General features: G+C 37.1%; 1 protein-coding gene across 1 annotated transcript in view; it reads right to left on the bottom strand.

The window, feature by feature from the left end:
- Positions 1-10,297: 10,297 nt before the first annotated feature.
- Msr1 (macrophage scavenger receptor 1) overlaps positions 10,298-25,344 on the bottom strand; it is a 69,646-nt gene continuing 54,599 nt past the window's right edge. Inside the window, exons 9-10 of the mRNA XM_027391222.2 lie at positions 19,789-19,977; positions 10,298-10,686 (exon numbers count right to left, since the gene is read on the bottom strand). Of these exons, the coding sequence (XP_027247023.2) occupies positions 10,553-10,686; positions 19,789-19,977 (323 nt within the window). The 3' untranslated portion in view covers positions 10,298-10,552. The remainder of the gene's footprint in view (positions 10,687-19,788; positions 19,978-25,344) is intronic.

The raw sequence follows: 25,344 nt of genomic DNA, 5'->3' as shown, positions 1-25,344 counted from the left end.
AACCTATTACTAAAGACACCATACTCTTAGGACATGGGTCTTGGGGAAATTGACCTGGAACTGTCCTGGAAGCCTCCTCTCTGAGGACTAGCTCCCATAGAACAAGAAAATGCTTCACATACTTCCAAGGGAAAACAGACATAAAAAGCCCTACCCAACTGCAAAAGCCTACAAACTACAACAATGACCAGGATAGTATGATGTCCTGAAAGGTACAATAGTGCCACTTATATCTCGGGGTTAACCAACCACTGCCTAATTGTACTTAAGGTCTGCTTAATAGGAGTGAATTCAGGCCTGGTACTGTAAATCTAAGTCATTACCTATAGCTGGTTAGACCATATTACCACATCCTAAACCATTATAATCCCTAACTACATTCCAAATGTTTATCCACATACCCACAAATACAGAAAGCTCTCGTTCCTACTCAAATGAACATGTGTTTTAATGTGGATAGTCTATCACAGAAATCCACAACTGGTCAAGGTGCAGAAAACAACTGACCATGGGGTGTTCAGCCCCAACTGATACATCTACAACACCATTCCCTACACTTATGGCTCAGGGAACATAGTGAAACAGGAGGTGGCAGGACATCTGCTGTCAGATTTTGTCCTTTATGACAGGGAGCCTGTACCTATATCATGTCAGCAATATGATTGCTTAAACATGACATAAAATTGACAATACCATTGTCATGTCAATGTGGACAGGGGAAATTTCAAAAGGCCCCATCTTTTTTCTACAGATGGAAACAATAACTAAACCTCAGCCAATTAAAATATCATCCCTACAGAATAAATAAAATAGTCCAACCCAGGGAGGAGTACATAAATTGGTTTTCCACTACCAGTTGGTCAGGCCTGAAAAGATATATATGCATGTAACATTATACAGACTGAGAAGGTATTTTATATATATATATATATATATATATATATATATATATATATATGAGTTGTAGAGACTAGTTCTAACTGATATATCTATACCACAACTCTTGCACTTAAGGCTCCTAGACCATTGCAAAAGAGGGGTAGAAAGATTGTAAGATTGTAAGAGTTAGAGGAAGAGGAAGTTTGCTGTGAAACTGTGTCTCCTAGGGATGTTGGAAACTATACCCACAAATCCTCACCAATATGACTGACTAACATGATCTGAACAAGGATGACATCAATAGACATGCTAATGTGGACAGAAGAATGCTCACGAGGCTTCAACCCTACACAAAGAACTACAGGTAACTAAAGAATAATGAGGATGAGAAAAATAATCTTCCAGAGGAAAGTGCATACTAATTGGTTATCCAGTATCAAATGGAGAGAACTGAACGCATACATACAAATCACATTGTATAAACCGAGCAAGTTGTCTTTATGCATTTAGCGATATATACATATATGTATGTAAAAGCAGTTAATGAAGAAGAGGTCACAAATTCAAAAGAGAGCAGGGTTGGGGGCATAGGAAGTTTTGGGAGAGACAGTGGGAAGGAAGAAATGGTGTATTCAAATTATGATCTCAAAATATGCTTTTAAAATGGGGTAGGAGCTACAACTTCAACACAAATGTATAAATGTGAATACATAAATGTCTGTCCATTCTCCTTGTACCAAAGCTTTTAACACAATCTTTATCCTACGTGTCTCTTTCTAATGAAAAAAAAATCATTCTGAAAGTATTTCACATAGTGGGCACTATTCTTTATAATTCAACCCAAATTACTATTACATTTTTTCATTTTATTTTATGCCTGCACATATGTCTGTGCAACAAGTGCATGCCTGATTCCCACAGCGACCTGAAAAGAGTGTCACATCTCCTGTAGATGGTTGTAGGGTGACATGAGGGTCCTTGAAAGAGTAGAAAGTCCTTATTTACTGAACCATTCTTCTCTCCCTTGCATTATTCTCACTGATTTTTAAAAACGTGTATGTGTTTTTATGTGTGTGTAGGTGGTCATGTGTATATATGTGTGTCTGTGTACATACATAAGTATACAGGTGCCACAGCTGAGTGCAAGACCAGCCTGAACTACACTCTAAGACCCTGCTTTATAAGAACAAACAAAAATTAAAACTATATGTACTGGAAAGAAGCCGAAAATTCACAAGCTGATGGAATTGAAGTTTAGTCAATTAAGATATGTGGCATTCACAAAACAACTTTCAGGAGTTGGTTCTCCACTTCCATTTTTGGGTTCTGTAATAAAACACAGGTAATCAGGCATGGCTAGAAAGTGATTTTACCCACTGAGCTATCTCACAAGTCCTATATTATTGATGTTTAAAAAGCATGTCATTAATTTTATGACCCCTGTATATGCATGAAAAAATTTATGCTTGTGAATGGATGGTGATAGAGTTGGAATTAGGGTGTGGTGGGTGGGACCATCATGCACCACAAATCTTCTGGCCATGAGACTGAAAGGGCAGGTGACATTGGTCAGTGATGGATTTGTCCAGCTTCCATGTCCTTTGCCAAATTAATTCCCCTAATATTTCCCAAACAACCCTGTGCTTTTTATGTGCCAATTAGGACCTTAAGCTCTTTAAGGAAACTGCAGAAATTAAAGCAGTTTCCGTTACTAACATTGTTGATATCCACCAATGCCATACATGAATTATAAAACAAAGGAAGATAATTGCACCCATATGACTAATCAGAATTACAAAGAAGCTCGTATTGTTATCAAATATTAAAAATTCCCCACACATACCTATAATTCTGAGTAAAGAATTAGGCCAAGCCAGATTTACTGAAAAGTAAAACAGTCTTTCTCTGCTTTTCCCTTTGTCTTTCTAGACAGCAATAATAAAAACAATGAAGCTAATTTAAATATTATGAGACTGTAGAGCTTACATACATTTTCTCAACATAATACATTCTTCCTAGTATAATTTTTGAGTCTATAATACAATTACATAATTTTCCTTTCCCCTTCCTCCTTCCAACTCCTCCCATATACCCCTCCTTGTTCCTTTTCAAATTCATGGCCTATTTTATTTTTCATTGACTGTTACTAGAATTTTTTTCACAAATGTAAGACTACATGAGAAAGAGTCAAGATATCAATACCTTATTTGGAAGATGTAAATGTTTAGCATTAGAAAGGAAGCTTCATTGACTTCTGTGCTCATCGTGGTCTGGCTGAGCTTCCATTCCATAATTATGTCCATTTTAGACTGCAGAGCATCACCTCAGTGAAAATAAGCCCTGTTTCAGATTGTACTATGCCCACCTACTCCCCAAAGCCTTCAGAAAGTCAGCTTTTCTTGCAGTCGCAGGCACCATCACATAGTACTTCCTTTTCTACAGATTTGCCCCGATTTCCAGCTGTCTGTTGAATCCAATTAAAAATTCCTAGACTGCCAGGCGTTGGTGGCACTTGCCTTTAATCCCAGCACTCAGGAGGCGGATCTCTGTGAGTTCGAGGCCAGCCTGGTCTCTAGAGCGAGTGCCAGGATAGGCTCTAAAGCTACACAGAGAAACCCTGCCTCGAACCCCCGCCCCCCCCCAAAAAAAATTCCTCGACTGAAATTTCTACCCTTGTGCCAATGGCTTTGTTTGTCATCCTCTCTAGTGTTTTAGAATGTCGGGTAATCTTGGTGACAACCACATTCTTCTTTAGATCCCAAGAACTTCAAAGACAAGTCCAACTTGCTTCCTCTTTGCCTTCTGTTCCTACTTCTCTGCAGCCTTTCACATCCTGGCCAGGATCTGGCTATGCCATGTCTTCCGACGGTGTGATTTGAGAAAAGCTCTGAGCAAGTATTTTGTAGGACCAGACAAGACAACTTTCCTGTGTTAGTATTTAAATGAAAAACTGAATTTCACTTTTTAATTTTTTTTTTCTGAAGAGAAGGTCAAGTAAGGGAACAGTGAAAACAAAGAAGAATCCAAGAGAAGAGAAGAACCAAAGGCATAGGGAGCTCTGGAAAGTCAGAGGAAGTTTTTTTGTTTTTTTGTTTGTTTGTTTGTTTGTTTGTTTGTTTGTTTGTTTGTTTTTGGTTTCTCTGTGTATCCCTTGCTGTCCTGGAACTCACTTTGCAGACTATACTGGCCTCAAACTTACAAAAACCCTCCTGTGTCTGCCTCCCAAGTGCTGGGAGTAAAAGTGTGCATCACCACCTAGCTAATGGAGGAAGATTTATAGAATCTGTTTCTGCCACCCTCAGCGTGTCTCTCTACACCTACTCCCAAGGAGGCTTTTCATGGCTTGAGGGATCATGAGAGTTTCACTTAGGACCAGTCTTGGGGAAAATTACCCTTTCCCTGCATGGTCTTTTCGGTTTCTGGACCTTGGAGAAGGCCTAGAGTAGGCTCTCTTCATGGTCCTTGCCAAGGATTCACCAGAAGGCTTGCAAATATTCTCCTTGAAGCATTTTATCTTCCTCAGATTGGAAAGACACTTCCTTCATTGCACTATACTAATCTGAGTCCCACATTCTTTTCCCTCCCTGAAGATCTGGGTAACTTAAAAGTTTCATCCACACAATCAATTTCCTATTTTATTTTACAGAGCATGATCAGATTTTTAATCCTAATGAAGAAATGACACAGGGTAGTCTAATGTTATGTTAAAATAAATGAGGGTTGGGGTTCAGAGGGGAGGGGAGGTGGGAGGACCTAGGAGGAGTTGGCAGAGGAAAAACTGTGTCAGAATATATTGCATGAAAACAATCCATTTTCAATAAAAAATAGATAGAAAGGAAAAGAAGACAGTTTGGAAAACAAATTTGAAAGTAACTCCATTTCAGCAACTTCATAGACATGAAATGTGAGAAGGATAAACAAGATTTGAGGTGCTCAAAAACAAGTGGCTTTGGCCCAGCCCATATTTCTCCACCTTGGCTCCATATAATATCAGCCTGAATTAAGTGGTTCACATAGAATTGTTCCATTTTCCATGTTATACAGATAAGCATTATAGACTGAATGTCTTCTGTATAAAATTTGCAACCAGCACCAACGCAGGATGAGCACCCTCATCTGAATATTTTGAGAACCAACCTGGAATCACACATTGCATAAGATTATCTCTATGTATCTTGTTTTTATGTCACATAAATGATTTTCTATGGAGATGCAATGAGGAAGATACCTGACTGTTGACCTCTATCCTTCACACACAAGCATGTATCCCCACACAAACATGTACATATTCTACACTTCACTTTAAGGGGATCCCAAGTGCTTGTTGGCCAGACATTATAGATGGATGAGTGATATCCAGGTTCATGGAGTGATCCTGTCTCAAAAACTAAGGTGGGGAGAGATTAAAGAAGACACTATTAGCCTCTGGATCCCCCCCACACATACACATGCACTTATGCACATATGCACATACACACAAAATAGAATTTGAGTACTAAGATATACATAATTGTCTAATATTCCTATGGCCCAGATAGACTTCTCCTTAAGTTAATTTATCACTCCATCCTTATAGAATAATATGCCATTTCAATATATAACAAACTGACTTAACTAGGTTCCAATTCAAAATGTTTAACATATAGTGGAGATGATTACTAAATATGTTATTTCATGAAGTTCTCTCCATATACTTCCCATTTTCTACTTCCCTTCTTTATTTTCTCTCTTTTCTTCTTTTCTTTTATTATTAACTTCCCAGGTTACCATTTCTCCCATCTGATTGCTCCAGCAGTTAATTCGGATGTATGACATTCCAATTCTCTGACAAATACTTGAAATCCTAATCATTATTTATTCAGAGTAATAGCTGTGTGCTCACTTTATTCTACCATTATATCTTTAGAATGGGTTGGTTGTTTTGTTATTTAAGGAAAGAAACAAATAATGTCATTAATTTTAGCAGTCCTTTTGAGAAAATGAAGCATCAAAGACATTTTTGATCAACAAAGAAATATTTTCCATGAATACTTGTTAAACTTGTATGGCTCTGGGAAGATTCTTGATAGATGTATTTTATCCTCTTCCTTTTTCCACCCCAAAATACATTACTCCAGTATGTAGTTCTCATATTATTTTTGTTCAGGGAATCCAACCAAACTCTAAGAGTCACATTCACTTCTGCAGTTTTAAAAATGAATACAATAATATACCTTGTATTTTTGGTTTCTGATTTTTTTGTAGAAAAGGAAACTACATAGCAATGGTTTTATGTTTTATATAACTGGCTTGAAGTCTGAGAATATATGATTCAATCTCAGGATTGTATTACCTTCATAAAGCAAAGTTTAGCAGTGAAGTCTTAAATGTCATCCTGCTTTAAAAGATAACTTGAAGAGAACCTAACCCAGTACATAATTACAATTCTGTAACCGTCTCTATTCTGACTTTTGTACCTAAGTTTCAAAATCCAGAACACTTCCAGTGTTCCCAGTGTACAAGTACTTTTTTGTGTGTGGGGGTTTCGAGACAGGGTTTCTCTGTGTAGCTTTGGAGCCTATCCAGGCACTCGCTCTGGAGACCAGGCTGACCTCGAACTCACAGAGATCCGCCTGCCTCTGCCTCCTGAGTGCTGGGATTAAAGGTGCAAGGACTTATTTCTTCTGCTTTTTTTTTCCTATTCTCTTCTCATTTGTAGAAGCTTCAAATTTCAAAATATTCAATAGGATACATCATTATTTTTTAAAATTCCACTGAAAATTTCAGGTAAAGTGTTTTCCTTACACATTCTCAATGTTGTGCAAGACACTGAATAAAATCAACTTATTGAATGGTATATTTATTTTGGCACATGCTTTGAAGTGTAGACCGTCACTGCAGGGAAAGCAAAATGACAGGAGAATGAGGAAACAGAGAGAAACAAAAATCTGTTCTCCACCTCCTTTTCCATTTTTCTTTAGTGCCAGAACCCCAAGCAATAAGACAGAGCCATTAAATTCAGGCCTTGACTTCTCAGTTAAATCTCTTTGGAAATGCTCTCAAAGAGATGGCTAGAAGTACATCTTCTTAGTTATCCTAAATCCCAATACCTTGATATCTAATGTTAGCCATCACATTTGTCAAGATAACATAATATTCAAGTTAAATCATAACATTTTGTCCCAGGTCTCTATAGTCTCACATTAATCTCATAATGCAAAATACATTTAGTTTGTTTTCAAAGGTTTCCCAAAGCCGTAAGAGTTTCAAAATTGTTGCAAATAGAAGTTCAGAATCCCATCTTAGAATCAGACAATCTTATTGAAAACTTTAGAAGTCCAGCTTCTAAAATTTTCACTCAGGGTTCAAAAAAGGGAACTACAAATAAGCAAATAACTAAAATGGACTTACACACAATTGCTCCTCTGCATGTTCTTTATTCTTCTGCTACTCTATTTCTCTCTTGCTGTTCTGTTTCTCTATTTCTGTCTATCTCTCCATTTCTTTGTCTTTATCTGTTCCCAGTTCTTGGGGGTACAGGTATGTATATATTTGCAACAGAAATTCTTTTCTTTCTTTTTTTTTTTGTTTATTCAAGACAGGGTTTCTCTGTGTAGCTTTGGAGCCTATCCTGGCACTGGCTCTGGAGACCAGGCTGGCCTCAAACTCACAGAGATCAGCCTGCCTCTGCCTCCCGAGTGCTGGGATTAAAGGTGTGAGCCACCAAAGCCTGGCCAGAAATTCTTTTTTCAATACAATGTGAGGCTTGAGTTTCTCAGGGTCAGCAAGGCAGTTAAAATTTACACACAGAGCAATAAACCAAAACTTCTAGGAGAAACTTTTAGCATCAAATTTTTAGGACTATTGGTCAAAGATAGGGTCTAAATATAATTTGCACAAGAAACAAAACCTGGCACCTTCCAGTGCTCTAGCATCAGTGGCAGCACAGGCCTTTAGGAAAGTTTTCTTTCCCTGAGGATGAACAAATGGGCTGATTACCTTTGCTTTATCTGTTCAGGGGAAATAGGAAGGAACAGTAAATCTCTGAGCTAAAATCTTGAGTTTATAAAGCAAGAAGTTTGAGAATCTTTTAGTGCGGGGTTAATTTAAGTTATCACTTCTCTGTCAGTGAAGTAAAGTTAAGGGCATGCCCATTTTTTTTCAATCCATCTAGGCAGCTATGAACAACAACTTTTGATGTGTAGTAATTCTAATGTCCTTGGATATCTGGGAATGTCTTACATTGGATGCTTTTGCCTGGGCTATAAACGCTGACAAAAGCCTGACAATAAGGAAAAATGCAGGAATGCTTCACACATAGCTAAGGAATGAAATCAGTAAACTAGGACCTGTTAATACAGAATGGGTATTCACATATAGCTAAGGCATGTAATCAGTAAAATTACAAATGCATAGGAGAAATGTGTTCCCAGTAAATGGTCAGATAGTGTTAAACTGTGGGAAGTCAATCCCAAGTTTGTTACAGAAAAGAGTAAACTATAGGAAGAATCTACAGCAAGAAACAGCCAATTCATTCATGAGATTATAATGCCAGGTACAGCTTTGTACTGGTTTGACCCAGCAGGAGAATAATTAATTCTTCTGAGTTATCTCATGATACATTGGCTGTATAATTTCTGTGTGATTTTGTGGCTTGTAGCACAATCTCTTACCTGTGAAATCCTATTTTTAAAAAGTACAAGTTACTTACTTCCAGTATATAACCTCACATGATAAATATTGGCAATCTAAAAGGGACAAATTGAAGAATAGTAAATAAAGAACAGTCAAAGAAATACTGAAATCCAGTATGGTGAACATCAAATCACATATTTCCATGTTAGACACATGGGTTCCCAAAGAATCACCTGGGTTCCTACAATACTGGGTAACCTAGAAACTCTATTTCCACTATCTCAGCACACTTAAAACTTCCTCCTGGACAAGTTCCACTCTGCCCATGAAGCTTTTCTCAATAGATGTCTCTCAGTCTTGACAGCCCCACTTCAAGTTAGGCTTTATCTTCACAGCCTCACACAATGTGCTCTAGGGGATTCTTTATAGGAAATATGACTCTGATACATTGCTTGGCCTCAGTATCTTTCTGGGATCTTGGTGTAAGCCTCAGTGAATCCCTTGTTCTTTCATTTTATACCATGTGGATGAGGCTTCTAAGTTCTGCTACTATGTTGAAATACTGGCTGACCCCTTGGTACTACACCTATAAAGGTCTCTGTGTATGTTGGAAGCTGATTCTAGGACAAAATTTCTCTAGGCAATGGTTTTCCAGCAGAGAATCCCTTGAGTACATTTGCTGTTCAATTTCGGTCCTTTCAAATAAATTTGCATTTTTATAAATTGGACCCTTTCAATGGTTTTGCCATCAAGGCATCTTTATTTTTTCTACTGCAAAACCGGAAGTTTCTCATTAATTTTTCTTATCTGTTTAACAACCACAATTCCTTTCTCTTCCACTTCTTCATCAGCAACTTTAAGCCCTGCTCATTTTCTTGCTAAAAGTGCTCAATTTATATGTCTTCCCGCTCCACCTGTTGCTCTTTTTCATTGCATGTTTGGATAAGAACAAAGATTTGTAACAAAGTCACAGCCTGAACCTCTTATATCAGGAAGTTTCAGCCACTGAAGAAATTATTCCATTGGTTTTTATTTAGTTCAATCCCAAATCTCAGAATACAAATAGAATGAAGTCATAGTCATTGCCAGAAAGTAACAAGAATGGCCTTACCCGGTTCTTGATAGAATCCTATTCCTTCTGAAACCTCTGGAAACTGACTTTCAGCACTTGCATTTTCTCACCATTATGATCCTCCAAATTCCGACCAGAACAGTCCATCAATCCCTGCTTATAGCATTCTAGAGCATCTATAGCATATGGCTCCAAATTTTCCTCCAATCCTCCAGCAAATTGATTTAATAATTTTACAAACTGCAGTTAGGTTTATGATTGTTACAACCCCACTTCTGGTAAAAAAAATTTTTTTCTATTCACATTTTCCTTCATTGCTGTAAATGAAACCAGGAAAAAGGACTTATTTTGATTCATGGCTTCAGGTAGTCCATCTTGGTGACAGATGCTTGATGTAATCAGTCACATTGTGTTCACAGGCAGGAAGCAGAGAGAGATGAATAATGGTGCTCCATTCTCTTTCTCCTTTTGCTTCAGTCTGTATCCCCTGACCACAGAATAGTGCTACCAACAATTCTACCATAGTTAAATGTCCACATAGAAATAGCCTTATTTTTGCCACCCTAGGCACTTGCAAATTCTTTCAAGCTGACACTCAAAATTAACCATTGCGGCCGGGTGTTGGTGGCGTACGCCTTTAATCCCAGCACTGGGGAGGCAGAGGCAGGCGGATCTCTGTGAGTTCGAGGCCAGCCTTGTCTCCAGAGTGAGTGCCAGGATAGGCTCCAAAGCTACACAGAGAAACCCTGTCTCAAAAAACCAAAAAAAAAAAAAAAAAATTAACCACTGCAAGACTTTAGAATGTTTAATATATAGACCTACATTAAGTTTGATGTTTTTAAGAACGTTTTGTAGTCACTTAAAATAGTCCTTTTTTTTACCAATATTGTGAATCCCTTTACTGTCATTGAAATGATTTTAGTGGAGAAGTGCAACTAAATAATTTTACAACAGCAATTTCATAAGTGTTTGTAAAAATATAACGCATTATGAAGTGCATGTAACTCCAGCATCTTCTGCGTGTGAACAGGCTAACACTCCCCATTGCCTGATTTTACAGTCTTCAATAGATGATTCTCTCCCAAAACACATCACTTCATTCAGCCATATTGGACCAGTACCTGCAATAATCAGATACACCTGCATTAGTAACTGTCGCTAAGTGTTTATGATTGAATGGGACCATGTATTAGTTACTGTGAATATAAAACTGGCTTTCCTGCCTCAGAAAACTTCATACTTTGCAAGTTTGTAAACTACTAGATTACAAAATAGTAATACTTACAAATGTCCCTGCACAGTTCTGTGAAAGCTCAGATTAAAGGGTAATTGATGGTTTTTCTAAGGATGTACGGACTTTCATTGTTAATCTAAAAATAAGAAAGCATTGACAGGCTGGGCATTGGTGGCTCACGCCTTTAATCCCAGCACTTGGGTGGCAGAGGCAGGTGGATCTCTGTGAGTTCAAGGCCAGCCTGGTCTCCAGAGTGAGTGCAGGATAGGCTCCAAAGCTACACAGAGAAACCCTGTCTCAACCCCCCCCCAAAAAAAAGAAAGAAAGAAAGAAAGAAAGAAAGAAAGAAAGAAAGAAAGAAAGCATTGACAACAGTGGATCTATGTAATGACATGAAGATTGAAGTGCTCTTGGATGTTGGAATTTTGGTGCACATGGGGAGAAAAAATACTGGCAGGAAAAGGACTGCATGGCAATAATTTCATTTCTTCCTTGGCTTTTATCTACTAGTGTATTTCACTGGGCATTGCCTAGTTTACCAAATAGCTTATCTATTTTTAATGAAACTACCATCATTGATTTAGTAAAGCATGCCTAAAACCATCCTATAAGAAAACCCTGGACTGAAAATAGTGTTGATTTTAAGCACAAGCAAATAAGAAAATGGGGGGCTAAAACACACTTACTTCCTCTGAGGTCCTTCACAGGTTTGTTATCGTGAAGAAGAATTATTCATTAGTACATTACCTAACAAAAATATTTAATTCAATAAGTAAGGATACTAAAATATCAATAAAGACAGAATTTTATTAATAAGAAAACAATTGCTTTTGGAAAGGAATCTGGGTTATGGAAAGATAAATTTAAAAATTCTTGGATTTATTTCCAGATATTCTCTGAAGACTCTTTTTTCAGTGTATCACTGTGAAAATTCTTCTTGTTTTTTTTTTCCCTTGAGATATTAGAAAACAGAACCTTTAGGAAGCTTACAAACATGTGCTTACATCAGGTTTTGCTGGCCATATTACCTCCAGATGAGCTTTCAAGATCAATATGTAGATGGTAAATTATAAACACAATTGCATAGCAATGTGTGCATACAGAAACAATCAGCTACTGGTGATGTTATAATCATAGTGTGGATAACACGTGGTCTAAAACATGGATAAAGCATTCCCATTATAAACAAAAATACTTATTTCGTGGGGCAAAGGAAGCAGGGAGATGTTCTTTATATTTAAAAATTGTCTCTGGGCATCTAAAACACATCAGTATTAATGACTGAAACAAGACATATTTGGCAGGTTAAATTGAAAGTCAGACTGTATTATTAAAAAATCTTGAATGATTTTTTAATATGGAGAGCCACCAAAATGCATACATCATCAGATTTACATTTTGGGGTTGTATGTCAGAGTGGAAGTTTAATGGAAAATTTTGCAAAGGAGAAAAAACTTCATAAGGTTTATTTATTGAAATTGTCTTTGAGGACTCAATATTTTATTTGTTCCTACAACAGAACAGGAAAGCTATTTTTTCCTTATATAACATAGATTGGTGCATTCATTTAAGACTTAAGTAATGTGTGCCTCTACTAGGAAGATCTAAACAGAAGACAATTTTGGTTTGTATTATCAAGGTAATTATAAATACTCTGTTTTTCATGTAATAGTTATTAAATTATCAGAATCCAAATATTTCCTTTGTGTTTTGATTTATTTGTTTTCTTTTTTGTTTGCTTTAATTTGGTGGTTGGGAGATTGAGTCCAGGATCTTGGGCATGCTAACCCCAAGTAATCTGCTCCCAAGTTACACCTCCAGACCACAATGTTTCTATTATAAAAAGCAAAGGAATTTTGGGATCTGCAATATTAAAGTAGTACTAGTAAGCTGGAGAATGTCTACAACAGAGCCAATACTTTTGTGGTTGAAATATGAAAACATGAAAAGTAATGTAAGAAAATATAATCTCAAAGGTAGAAAACTTTCCAGGAATGCTTTTTAGATCTCAAATTGCTTACTGGGTATGGCATGATCATTTCTGTATTTGTGAGTGTTTGTGTGTACAGTTTTCTTTTCTATACATAAAAATCTTACAGAAAGTTCTGGAAAGCCCCAAAGGGATACTCAAAAATCACAGGCAAATAATAGTAATGAATGGTCACTCCAATGCTTACATGGAGTGAAGACAAAGCAGAGGGAAATTTACCAGTTGTACCCATTACATGCAAATGTCAATAAACAGAGGTGAAACTGGATAAATCATGGCCTTGCTATCCCTTTGGGAATAGGAGAAAGGAAAGGTTCATGGCCACTGTCTCCAGGCTACTTTGATGGGTTTCCTCTGAATTATTTTGTAGCTCTATTCATTTGGTCTAGATCTTACCAATGCAGCTTTTGTCATACAAGGAAAGAGAAATGAAAGGGAGAAGAATTCCTTTGGTTGTACTATTCCAGTAAAGAAAAAAATTACCTAGTTAGTGTGCTGATATGTGAGCACACGTGGTTTTAGAAGCTGCAACCATGCAGTTCATAAGTGCTGGAATCCTGAGGCTGTAGTGATGATAATGCAAATGCAAGTTTGTTCTTCCAGGATTTCTTATGTGACAGCACTCACTCAGGCTTTGTTTGGCTCACTGCCTCACTGAATCCTCCACTAACATTAAAAAATTAAATTTCATTTCTGTACTAATTTTCTACTGACAGAACAGAAAATCATGCAGAAGTAGAAACTTGGCTCCAAACCACACAGAAACCTGTGATGTCTGCCTAGAGCCCATCGATATTCACTGCATTCCTTAGATTTAACCATACCATGAATCTGTTTTGAGTGCAAAGAATCCAAATCTATACTCTCTGGCAATGACTTACGCCTGGGGGCTTATGTCCTAGGTAGGTTATTCTGATTATTATTCTCGACCTTATAGCAAGGAGAGATACAGGTGATAAAATGGAGGGCTGCTTCAATAATTATATCTTTTGATGGGAAGAAAGGATTCAGAAACTGGAAATGTTGCAGGGCTTGAAGATGATATCCTAGGTATTTCTCTATCTAATTCTGTTTACTCTCTAACCTTTAAAATAAAGGCAATACTTCCATTTCATAGCTAAATAAACAGATCCAGAGGCTACAAAGCTATCTCAAAATAGCAGAGAGCAAAATCAAGCAAAACCATGGAGACACCGAAACCCAGTAATATTTACTTGTTAAACAGAAGCTAAATAGAGGTAAGGAAATAATTTATAAATATTAGTTTTATTTTTGTATTAATATATTCAGAACTATTGAGCCTAAGGGAAAGTTTTATTTAATACATATTTTCAAGCTTATTCCAAATTGTTTTCTGCCTTTAAAAATTAATGCAAAGGTAGCATAAAAATTCATAAAATTTTATCTTTATGCAAACCTAAAAGATTAAAAAATAGATTTGTTTTTGTGTCTTTAGATAATAACAATTATTCAAGGAATTTTGCTATTGCTGCAGTCACTGCTGGGTGTTTGTCTTTAATATATTCTTTGTGCACATTGGGAAATTGTGTGGAATGTAGTACATATACTTTCTGACCAAGTTATTACTCAGTTCACCTAGCTACAGTTATCCATCATTTGTCTCTCTATACAAGTCTCCAGTGTCTCCTACCTACCTGCCTATCTACCTATATATCATCTCTCTACCACACCTATCTATGTATGCATCTATATTTTTATGATTGATTTCCCTTGAAATTTGATAGCTGTGAGAGAAAACAAATAGCATGCTTTTGTGTTTCTAAAAGCAAGCAAGAATGAAAGTGTTAGCTACAGTTTCTGGAGTTTTATGCTTCTTGTTTATATTGCTTGGTGGTTATATTTCCTCTCAACATTGAAAAGGAAACAATATTAGCGTTTTTTGAGTGACAAGTATCTTTAATCTTCAGATTAATCCCATTTTTAGAGGGAGGATGATCATCAGATTTCACATATTAACTGAAAGATGGCAAAGTGATAAGATTTTTCAGTCAGCTGCTGAGTATATGGGCTGGTTAGCCAAAAGATCCCTGATTCCTCAAAGTCTCTGAATGAATTTTAATTATGTCTAGTTGTAGATGGGTGATACGGTTTGCATCACTTTTATACTTGTAGCTTTAAAGTGTATCGTCAAAGATTTTGCTTTGAGAGAAAACAATGTTTTGAATGGAAACAGAAACACCTTCAGTGACAAAATTCAATAGTAGATGGGTGGGCTTGGGGAAGGCAAGGGGGTGGGAGGAGGGGTGAGAGGAAGAACTTTGGTTGGAATGTAAAATGAATATAAAAATAAATTTAATAAATAAAAAATGGAATGGAATAAATGAAATGAAGATGTTGACCCTGTGGTTCAGAGTCTTGTTTTGTGGTTCTGAAAGACTACATTTCCCGCATATTTTTTGTCTTACACTGAATCAAAGAGCAGGCCTAACATGATTCTGGGATTTGATTTGGTTTGGTATTCTATGACATTAAGGTTCTAAATGAGCAAATTATTTAGGGGAAAAATCTCATTGGCAGAAAATTTAGAAGGATTCTGTCTAGTAGAAAAAGTAAACTATGAGTGGTCAATTAAGAATTTAACTTGCCAAAAAATCCTTTCCTGCCTGGTGACTGAAAAGTTGGGCAAGTTTGTGGTCTATACTAGCCATACCTACACTATGGAAAATAGTTTGGGCTATTGTATATGTTTCTCAGGGGCACCTTACCTGTGATCCTCAAAGGAGATCATACAGTAATCTAAATGATAGCAATGCACACTTGGTTCTACCTTTGCTGCTATAACTAATAAAACAGTCAGGTTAGATTCCTTGATCTCTTCCATAATACTCAACATTAAAACATTTACATGTCAAAACTTTTACAAAATATTTATGCTTGTGGTGGGTGGATAGAAAGCAGGTGTGTGCATATTTGGGGGCAGGTCTCCACACATGTGAGTGGAGTGTGCTTGTGTGTGGAGGCCAGAGGCCAACTCAGACATCATCCTTGATCACTCTTCATCCTGTGTTTTGAGACAGGGTCTGTCACAGAACCTGGAGCTCATTGATTCAGCAAAACTGTATGGCTAATGAGATCTGGAGATCAGCTCATTTATATTATTCCTTGTAGTACTTGCTGGCACTACTTGGGCTTTTAGGTAGGTGCTGGACTATGAATTCAGGTTCTCATAGTTACTTGGTAATTGCTTTACCAAAAGTGCCACATAGCCAGACACTATATTTCTAAATCCTTATTGTAGAGGGATGGTATGATTTAACAACTGAGTTACACTGCATTTATCATTGGATCATTTCTATAGCCATTCCTTGCAAGACAGGTCAAAGATGCAGAGTTAATTTGGGTTGCTATCTCTTTCCTTTTGCAATTTTTAAAAAAATTCACTGGAAAACTAAATATGAAAAGTAGTAGCAGTCAATATGAAAGCAAAGAATAGTCAGCTAAGAATGAGCAAGGGACAGTATTGAGGAGAATTTTCTTTTGTTTCTGTTCCAAAGTTTAGAGCTTAACTGGTTAACTTAGGAGAAGGCAAACAGTTACTTCTCTTTCAGCTCTTACTTTCTTTTTTTGGGGGGGGGGAGTTCGAGACAGGGTTTCTCTGTGGCTTTGGAGGCTGTCCTGGAGCTAGGTCTTGTAGACGAGGCTCTCAAACTCACAGAGATCCATCTGCCTGCTCGGATTAAAGGAGTGTAGTATCACCACCAGGCAAACAGCTCTTATTTTCTTTTAGTAGATTCCAGGAGATAGCACCATTGTCTAATCAAGTCCACCCTTGTTTGCTACAGAGTGGACACTGAAATGAGGATGGGAGTGATTAGATAGAGATGAGGGGTCCTACAATGACAAATACCAGATGACTGTCTGTGCTGCCTGAAACTCACTGGTTTCTACTTCTCAGGAAAACAAAGAACATCCCACTTTATGCAAACAGTGTATGCAAATAAAGAACCTATCTAAAGGAGCATGCTTTAAGCTTATTCCAATAAATCATTTCCCTTGCAGCTGCAAAACTAATTGTTCTTAAAGCTAACAAGGATTATCTCTGGTAAGCCAGGTTTGCTATTTTGAAACCTGAAAGAAAAGAAAGAAAGGAAGAGAAAAGAAAAGAAAAGAAAAGAAAAGAAAAGAAAAGAAAAGAAAGGAGAGTGTGTTGGAGGAAACTGTGTCCAGAAAACTACAATCCCTTTGAAATGGGGGAATTGTATAAAGTGGATGAATTAAAATTCTTCTGTTTTTGTTTAAATTTTGGCAGCTGTAGACAATATAAAATTAACTGGATTCTTCATATTTCCCCAAGCAAATAATCAGTGAACTAAAACTCACATGCATGTTTTTCTTTTGCTTCCTACCATTCATTCATATCTCTAGGTTTTCTTTTCTATCTGTATTCTGCAGTCACAACTGCCTTTCCCCCATCTCCTGGGTTGAACTGGAATTAGATGTGGAGTGGTATTAGTACAAAGTTCCAAATATCTTACCAAACTAGTTGTTCACCTGGGCTAATCCCAAAGTAGCTTCCTGGGCAAGTCTGTGTCATATAATATTCCATGATGTAGACCATGACACTTACATTTCAGAATGTTTTCATTTGGAATCACCCATGTTGGTTTTGTTTATTTCTGTTTTCCCACCCATCTTGCTTCATTATTTATTTTTTTTCCTAATCGTTTCTCAGCAGGTTGGTAGTGAGTTCTAGAGAACTGAAGGAAGTGTTGGGCTGACACAGAGCAGTGTTTCCAGACCTCTTTTCACACATTCTCACAACCAAAAATTACATTAAACTTGCTGACTCATGGAGTCTCTCTGATGTCAATGTGTAGTATCACACTAGCAAGTTCCAGCTCTACTTTCAAGCTGAGTGCCAAATGTACTTCTAATTGTTGATTGGGTACTGGTTGTGAGCACAGACCGCAGAGTACTAGGCAGTACTAGGCAGGCATCTAGTGGTTGCTTTTTCACATGTTCCTACCCTTGAGATTCCAAACAGATCTGTCACAGTATGGTTCTCATTTTACTGAAATGCTAAGAAAAAGTGTACCAAGGCTGAGGTTTCAATGCCCATCTTCTGAATTCTAAAGCTTCTTGTCTTTCTAACTTGCCTCATAAACTGCTCGAAAACGTGTAAGAAGTAATGTGCATGTCCACTGTATGGATTTATTGGAAGAAGTTTGCAGATGGTGTTTAGAATTATCTTATACCATACATGCACAGCCTCATTAAGTCAGGCCTATTTGAAAAGAACTGTTATGACAAAAAGAGAACATCGAAGAGATTTGTCATGAAATGGCTGCATACATAATTTCGCCTGATGCTAAATCCTATCTTGGCATTCTTTGCTGATAAAGAAAACATTTTCAGGCCATGTGCTCAGATGGGTATTTCCTTGGAACAAGTACAAGCTTGAAAGAACCAGGTGATAGTTAAACCTCCTTACAGCTTGACTGGATTTTGAATCTCCTAGATGGTAAGGTATATCCCTTAGTATGTCTAGGGATGGCATCTCCACAATATTTGACTTGGGAGGCTGGTCCTTATAGTTAGTGAAAAATCAGGATCATGCCCTTTCCCAATGCTCTTTCCCCCAAGCATAAAAGACATATTTGAAACCATCACAAGCCTCCGTACTCAGATAAACAAGGTAAAGAACCACTGCATTTTGCTGAAGCTTATTAGGTCTCTCAAATTAAAATTATTCTACTTAGGTTCTTTGACTGTGATGTTCTTTCTCTAATAGATGAAAGGTTCAATTGAAGCTATAAGAGATGAATTAACTGTGTGTGTCTTAATGAATAAATGTAAATTTGGTGACCCTTTTTTTCTCCAGTGAAGACAGAGCTTGAGAATACAAGCTACATACATGCTGTTATTCTAAACCAGAAGTAGGGTTGGTCATTTACCAGGTATAGAGACAGTGTGGCAGAAATGACATATTCTGTTAAACCCAGAGATACCTGACTTTTAGGCAGCAAAGTCTTAGAAGATATTTATTTAAAACAAACAGACTTCCATTCTGTCTTTTTTTTTTTTAATCAAACAGATGTTTAGTTTTCTCTACAACATGTGGAAACTCACACTGCCAGTTCAGTTCTTTTAACTCTTCTCTTACAAAAAATTAACCTACCAACTGGAATTATATTATTCTGAAAAGTCAATTTAAGAGCAGAATGATGCTTACCCACTGCACATATCATTGCTGCTATTTTTATGTGTTTTACTTGTTTGAGTGGGCCTTGATAGATTGCCTAGGCTATCCTTGACTTCATATCCTCCTGCCTCAGCCTCCCCAGGGCTCTGAGTATAGCTGTGGGATCCCATACTAGATAAACTCACAACTTTTGAGGTAGAAAAAAAAAATCCTGAATGTGTGGTAGGGATGGGAAGTTTATAACCATGTCCGTTCATTGTATTATGGTAATTATAGATGTTTTCCATTTCCTTTGTTTCTCCAATTCACAGTTTATAGCACAAATTAAATAAAAACATATAAGCAGGAACTTAATGTGGGTACACAAATCTCCACACTGTTGCACATGTGGTTTCTTTACATGATGAAAGCACTCATTTGAAGACACAGAATCTGCTCAAATCCATCTCTTCTTATCTATCATGGACACTCTCTTAGGGAAAGGGTGTAATTGTGACCCATTGTCAATATTGTTAATGTGTTCAGCATTATTATATATATTATATATATATATATATATATTATATATGTGCATTTTTATAAACGTGTTACTTTCCTTCAAAACTTTCTGAAGAATTCTTTTATTTTGACCTACACACTTCTGTACCTACTTGCTTTCCAAATGGTTAAACACTGCCTGCTTTTAAGAATTTCGGCACTGGGTTGGAGGAGTTGGGGGAGGAAGGGAGGAGAAATAGTGATATACATTCAGTCCCCATGTTTGAAATTCTCAAAACGGAAATGTTTTTTTAAAAGGTTACTTCACGTTTTAAAGAAACAATCAGATTTGAGATTACCTTGTCCAAAGTGAGCTCTCTTGTGCACGGCTTGAACATCTTGGTATCCTAGACTCCTGCAGACTACTTGTCCAGCACGAATATCCCAGCGGTCATCACAGACTGTGCCCCACCGACCCTGGTGAAAGACCTCCACTCTGCCCTCATGAGGTCCACTGCCATCAACCAGTCGAACTCTCTTAAGAGTAGCTGTAAAATAGGAAGCAAAGACTGATTATATGCAAATTGTTTAATTAATTTTTTGAGGCGGTTGGTATTGAACCCTGGTATTTTTATTTCTTTTTGAGAACAGTTTTTGATACATTTCTTCACTAAGTTAACTATTCAAATAAATATTAAAGTTTTTATGCCACCTATTGGCAAAAGAGTTTAACTACAAACATTGCTTCACTGTAAAGCTGAATTGAGGTTACATTTAAGTAGTGGAGAGGCTGCCTTTGATGCCCTTCCCCTATAATGAGATTGATGACTACCCTTATTGCCATCCTAGAACGTTCATCCAGTAACTGATGGAAGCAGAAGCAGACACACACAGCAAAACACTGAACCAAACTCCTGGAATCCAGTTGTAGATAGGGAGGGTGGATGAGCAAAGCAGTCAAGACTGTGCTGGAGAAACCCACAGAAACAGCTATCCTGACCTAGTGAGAGCATAGGGACCCTAGTCATAAAGCTGGGGAACCAGCGTTGGATCGAAACAAGCCCTCTGAATGTGGGTGCCAGTTAGGAGGCCTGGGCAATTTCTGGGTCCTCTAACAGTGGAAGCAGTATTTATCCCTAGTGCACAAATGGATTTTGGGAGCCCATTCCACATGGAGGGATATTATTTCAGTCTAGATACACGGAGGAGGGCCTAGGCTCTTTCCCAAATGATGTGACAGACTTTGATTAACACCCCCCCTTGGAAGGCCTCATTAACCTTGGGGAGTGGGTGAGGGGTGGGTTGGGGGGTTTGATAGAGGGCATGGGAGGATGGAAGGGAGAGGGAACAGGGAAGGTTGATATGTAAAATAAGATTGTTGCTAAATAAAAAGAAAAAAGAAAGAAAGAAAGAAAGAAAGAAAGAAAGACATTAGAACACTTCAAAAATGTTCCAATGACTTCAATGTTTGAGATGTACCAGTTTATTGCAGTTTTATAGATTTTTCACATTATTTGGAAAATTGAAAATGCATCACCAAGTGTGTCATTATTTTCCTAATCTACTAATGTGTAATCCAATGGCTTTAAACAGTTTAGAGGATCAAGAGCAGATACCTTACACCATAAACAAGAAAGTAGATTGCCAAACTGTGTATCTTATACAGAGAAAAGAAAGTAGATATATTTAAACCATCAAAAACATTCCTTGCTGCCGGGCGTTGGTGGTGCACGCCTTTAATCCCAGCACTTGGGAGGCAGAGGCAGGTGGATCTCTATGAGTTCAAGGCCACCCTGGTCTCCAGAGCGAGTGCCCGGATAGGCTCCAAAGCTACACAGAGAAACCCTGTCTCGAAAAACCAAAATAAATAAATAAATAAATAAATAAATAAATAAATAAATAAATAAATAAGAGAGAGAACATTCCTTGCTATATGACTTCATGAATTTTTCCTCCAAATGTTTAAAATTTCTCATCCCCCTAGGGAGCAGGTGTTACTTTCTTCTGATGTAGCCTCTGATAAGTTGCCCAGTAAATAATCTTCTATATTTGTCCAGACAAGCAATTCCAAGTAAACTCAGTGAGTTATATACACACAAAAACAGACAGGAGAGTAGGGCAGGGTGTGGCTAGGAGAGTGGATGGTGAAAGGTTGTTATTGGTGATGTGAAACATGACCACAACTCATTATATGTATGAACTGTCAATGAGTAAAACAGTTAAAAATACTTGTGCTAAACAATATCATCATCTCTTATAAGCATAATAGTCTATGAATAAGTCTATTTAATGTATAATTTAATAGATAATATAATTTAAAGTATATTTTATATAATTTATGTAAAATATAAAGTAACATTTAAGTGCATCCTTTCAATTAAAAGTCTGAGTAATACTAAATTATAAAACAAGCCAGAGAGTGCTAGAGAGATTGCTCAGTGGTTAGATCACTTGCTTCTTTTCCAGAGGACCAGTGAGTGACCCATGACCCTTTTGTAACATCCACACAGTGACTTATACCATTTATCACTGCAGTTCAAAGGGATTTTATGCCTCTTATCTAGCCTCTGTGGGAACAAGGTGCAGACATGCATGCATGCAAGACTCATAACATGAAAATAACAAATAGTTCTCTGGTGTCCAAATAGAATTTTTATGGCTTGGGTTTTTAGAGTTTATTATATTTAAGAAATATTCAATGACATTTTCTCCCAATTCAAGTAAATTTTGTTGAAATAGTAAGCCAACAACATTTAAAGGAAGTTGAAACTTTCCTATAACATGACAAACTTAGTGAGCTACACAGAAGCATAACAGGTTTCGTGGCATATAGACAGACATTATTATAACTATGTTCCTGATTCTACAGAATTAATGGAATCATGCCAAAGTACAAATTTCTCACTCAAGCAAAAACTAAACATTTTGAAATATAAATAACCTGCTGTGACAGGATTCAATCTCCCAACTGAGAAAAGTCCATGAGTGACCTAATCATTTATATCAAGCACCTGAGAAAATAAACTATTCTAAGAATGAATATATAAAATTTTCTATATTAATATAATTACATTGTACTCAGTAGTGTTATCCCTGAGTGTTCATTTTTATAAAGTTGAGTTTATCCAGATATAATATTTTTATCATGCATTCTACGGACAAATTGACATCTTAAAACATTTAATTATGTAAGCTTGGTTGTCCCCAAACTTCTCTATGTTAGCATTCTCAATGTCTTCCTCCTCCATAGATGGCATTTATGAGCTTTGCTTCTCCTGGAACAGTGATTTGTAATTCTTGGTATGAAGCAAAATTCCAAATTTCTGGCCCCAAATTTAATAGGGCCTGAGTGGAACCTTATAATCCCCATGTACAATTTCCTAGGTGGTGCTGATGTTGCTGGCCCAACAACCACATTTTGAGATACATGAATTAGAAGACGACATTACATACTTAATAAAGGAGGCATGTTATATCAGAAACAGCCTTAGAGGACATCTATATCACACACTCAAAGGTCCAGGAGATGTTGCAGAGGATCAGGTTGCAGGGATGTAAAAATGAAGGATGGGAGTAAATGTTATAAAATCCTGTCTTTGAGATATGGTATGGCCAAGGCAATTATGAACACAGAATCTGTGACTACTTGCAATAGACTGGTACACATGTACACATACATTCACACATGCATACACACACACACACACACACACACACACACACACACACACACACACACACAAACGGAAATAGAAAAGGTCTACTTGGGAAGCAGAAGGGAAGTGACCAGAAGTGGAAAGGAGAAAAGAGAAGGTAATGGTGGTAGAAAAACTGTGATATCAATACATTACATACAAGCAATGAATTTTCAAAGATTTGAAATCTAATTTTAAAAGAAAAAACCCCAAATAATTTTGTGATTCATTGATTCCAAGGAGAATGGCTACAATGTGTGCCTATCATCTGGATCGTTTTTCAGTGATGACCTAACAATTGACAGATGACTATCTCTGCTAACCTTTGCTGTCTCTGCATTAGGAAAGAGCCTCAATGGAGAACTGGCATCTTATGCTCATTCTGCTTCTGAATCAGCTCCTTGTGAGGCTTAAGTAGGAGATTAAAAAACTCAAGGCCTACCTTTGCTACAAGGCCAGGCCAGGCAACTCGGTGAAGTCCTGTCTTGAAATGAAAAGCACAAAACAAGGCTAAGGATGTAACTCAGTAGTGGGGTTCTTTCATACAGGAATGCCTGGGTGTAATGCCTAGTACCACTAGGGGCTGTTTTCATGGCAGATGAAAGCTCATAAGCCCCTCCCATGGTATTTCATACCCCCTCAACTGTAATATTTGTCAAGGCTGAAGATCAGAGTTTCTTCTGAATTTAGTTAGCTTATAGTTACATGAATAAAAACATGAATATGCTTCTAACACACTAACATGTTTAGTGAGGAAGATTCCCTCTCCTGGGAATTTTTGCCATATATTATATGTTTTCAATCTGTATACTGTACACATATTCTGGATAAATATCTCTAATTCTCCTTCTACATTTCCTTAATATAGATTTTTTCCATAATCAGGTGAGATAAACCCAGGTCAGCATTATCACCTACTGAATGATTTATTATATTAATTATATCTTTATAATTGGCAAAAAAACCTACATGCAAAAGAAATAGGAATCAACTATTAAAGAAGAAAATACTACCTGATATTAGCTAAATACAATTCTGTGTAAAATCAGACATTTTTCTGGGTTTGGTGAAGAATTTTACTAAAACAACTATCAGGCCTTTAAAGTTAATAAGATTTTTATGAGGTTTAAAATAAGCAATACATTCCTTAAAATTATATGGAAGCAGAGTTTTCATTTACCTGAGGTTTAAAGTGTTGTGGTGAAATTATTAAATATTAAACAACTTTATACCAATATGCATAGATATGCATATACATTCACCATTTTCTCATGTAACATTTGCTCTTGTCAAACAGGAATTCTTAGTCTACTTCAATGAGCTGCTGCACGTAGGCAAGGCCTGCTGGATGTTTCAGATAAGGGTTTAGCTGCCTTTTCTACTTCCCCCAATAATTTTCTACTACTTTTCCAGGATTCTTCTAACCATTGAGGAGCATTTATGGCCTATAGGTATTTTCAATCTGCTGTCTGATCTTCCAATAAATTTTATTGGGATGTATATCCCACTATTAGTTTACAGGTTGTCTGCAGTTGTCTCAGTCTCCAAAACAACTTAAGTGAAGACTGATAGCCACCACAGAGCATGAAACATAAATGTTTGTCACCTGGTCACAGGGGCAGTTTGATATCTTTAGTAGCTACACATAAAATGCTGTAGGATAATGGGAGGTTCCAATTGGGATATGTTTGTCAAGTGACTCCTAAAGTAAATCCGGTTGTCTTTTAATGTCTGGTTACTATCTTCTTTGATCCTTTGGCAGTGACATTCAGTGTTGTACCCTCTAGAAATGCAGAAGAGCAGACTCAGGAGACAGCATCCAGCCAGCCTTGAGTACAGAGGAAAGGAAGTATCAAGACCATAGTGTGCTGTGTTGCTGCATTTAGGGGCTTGGGAGGATGTGTATATCTATTTATTTATGATATTTTCAGTTTATGATGTGTAAACAGGGAGACATCTGTATTGATATAATCCTCCTCATGCTTGTAATTTCTTTCTCTAGGCTTCTCTCTTTCCCTTTCTTTTATCATCCCTTTCCCTGTCTCTTTTTTCCCTACCCTTCCCTTCTCTCCTGTCATTATATTTTAAGGTTAACTATGTTACAATGGCAGTTGTCATGTTTGAATCCCAAATGTGTATATTTAAATGTGTCTACCTGGTTGCACTTTGACCCAAAATACTTCACAACCTTGTAGACTTCTGCAAAAAGACCCGATACTT

Source organism: Cricetulus griseus, assembly GCF_003668045.3.
Source record: "Cricetulus griseus strain 17A/GY chromosome 1 unlocalized genomic scaffold, alternate assembly CriGri-PICRH-1.0 chr1_1, whole genome shotgun sequence".
Lineage (NCBI taxonomy): Eukaryota > Metazoa > Chordata > Mammalia > Rodentia > Cricetidae > Cricetulus > Cricetulus griseus.
The sequence above is the reverse complement of the archived record's forward strand: the minus strand, read 5'-3'. Positions and strand labels throughout refer to the sequence as shown.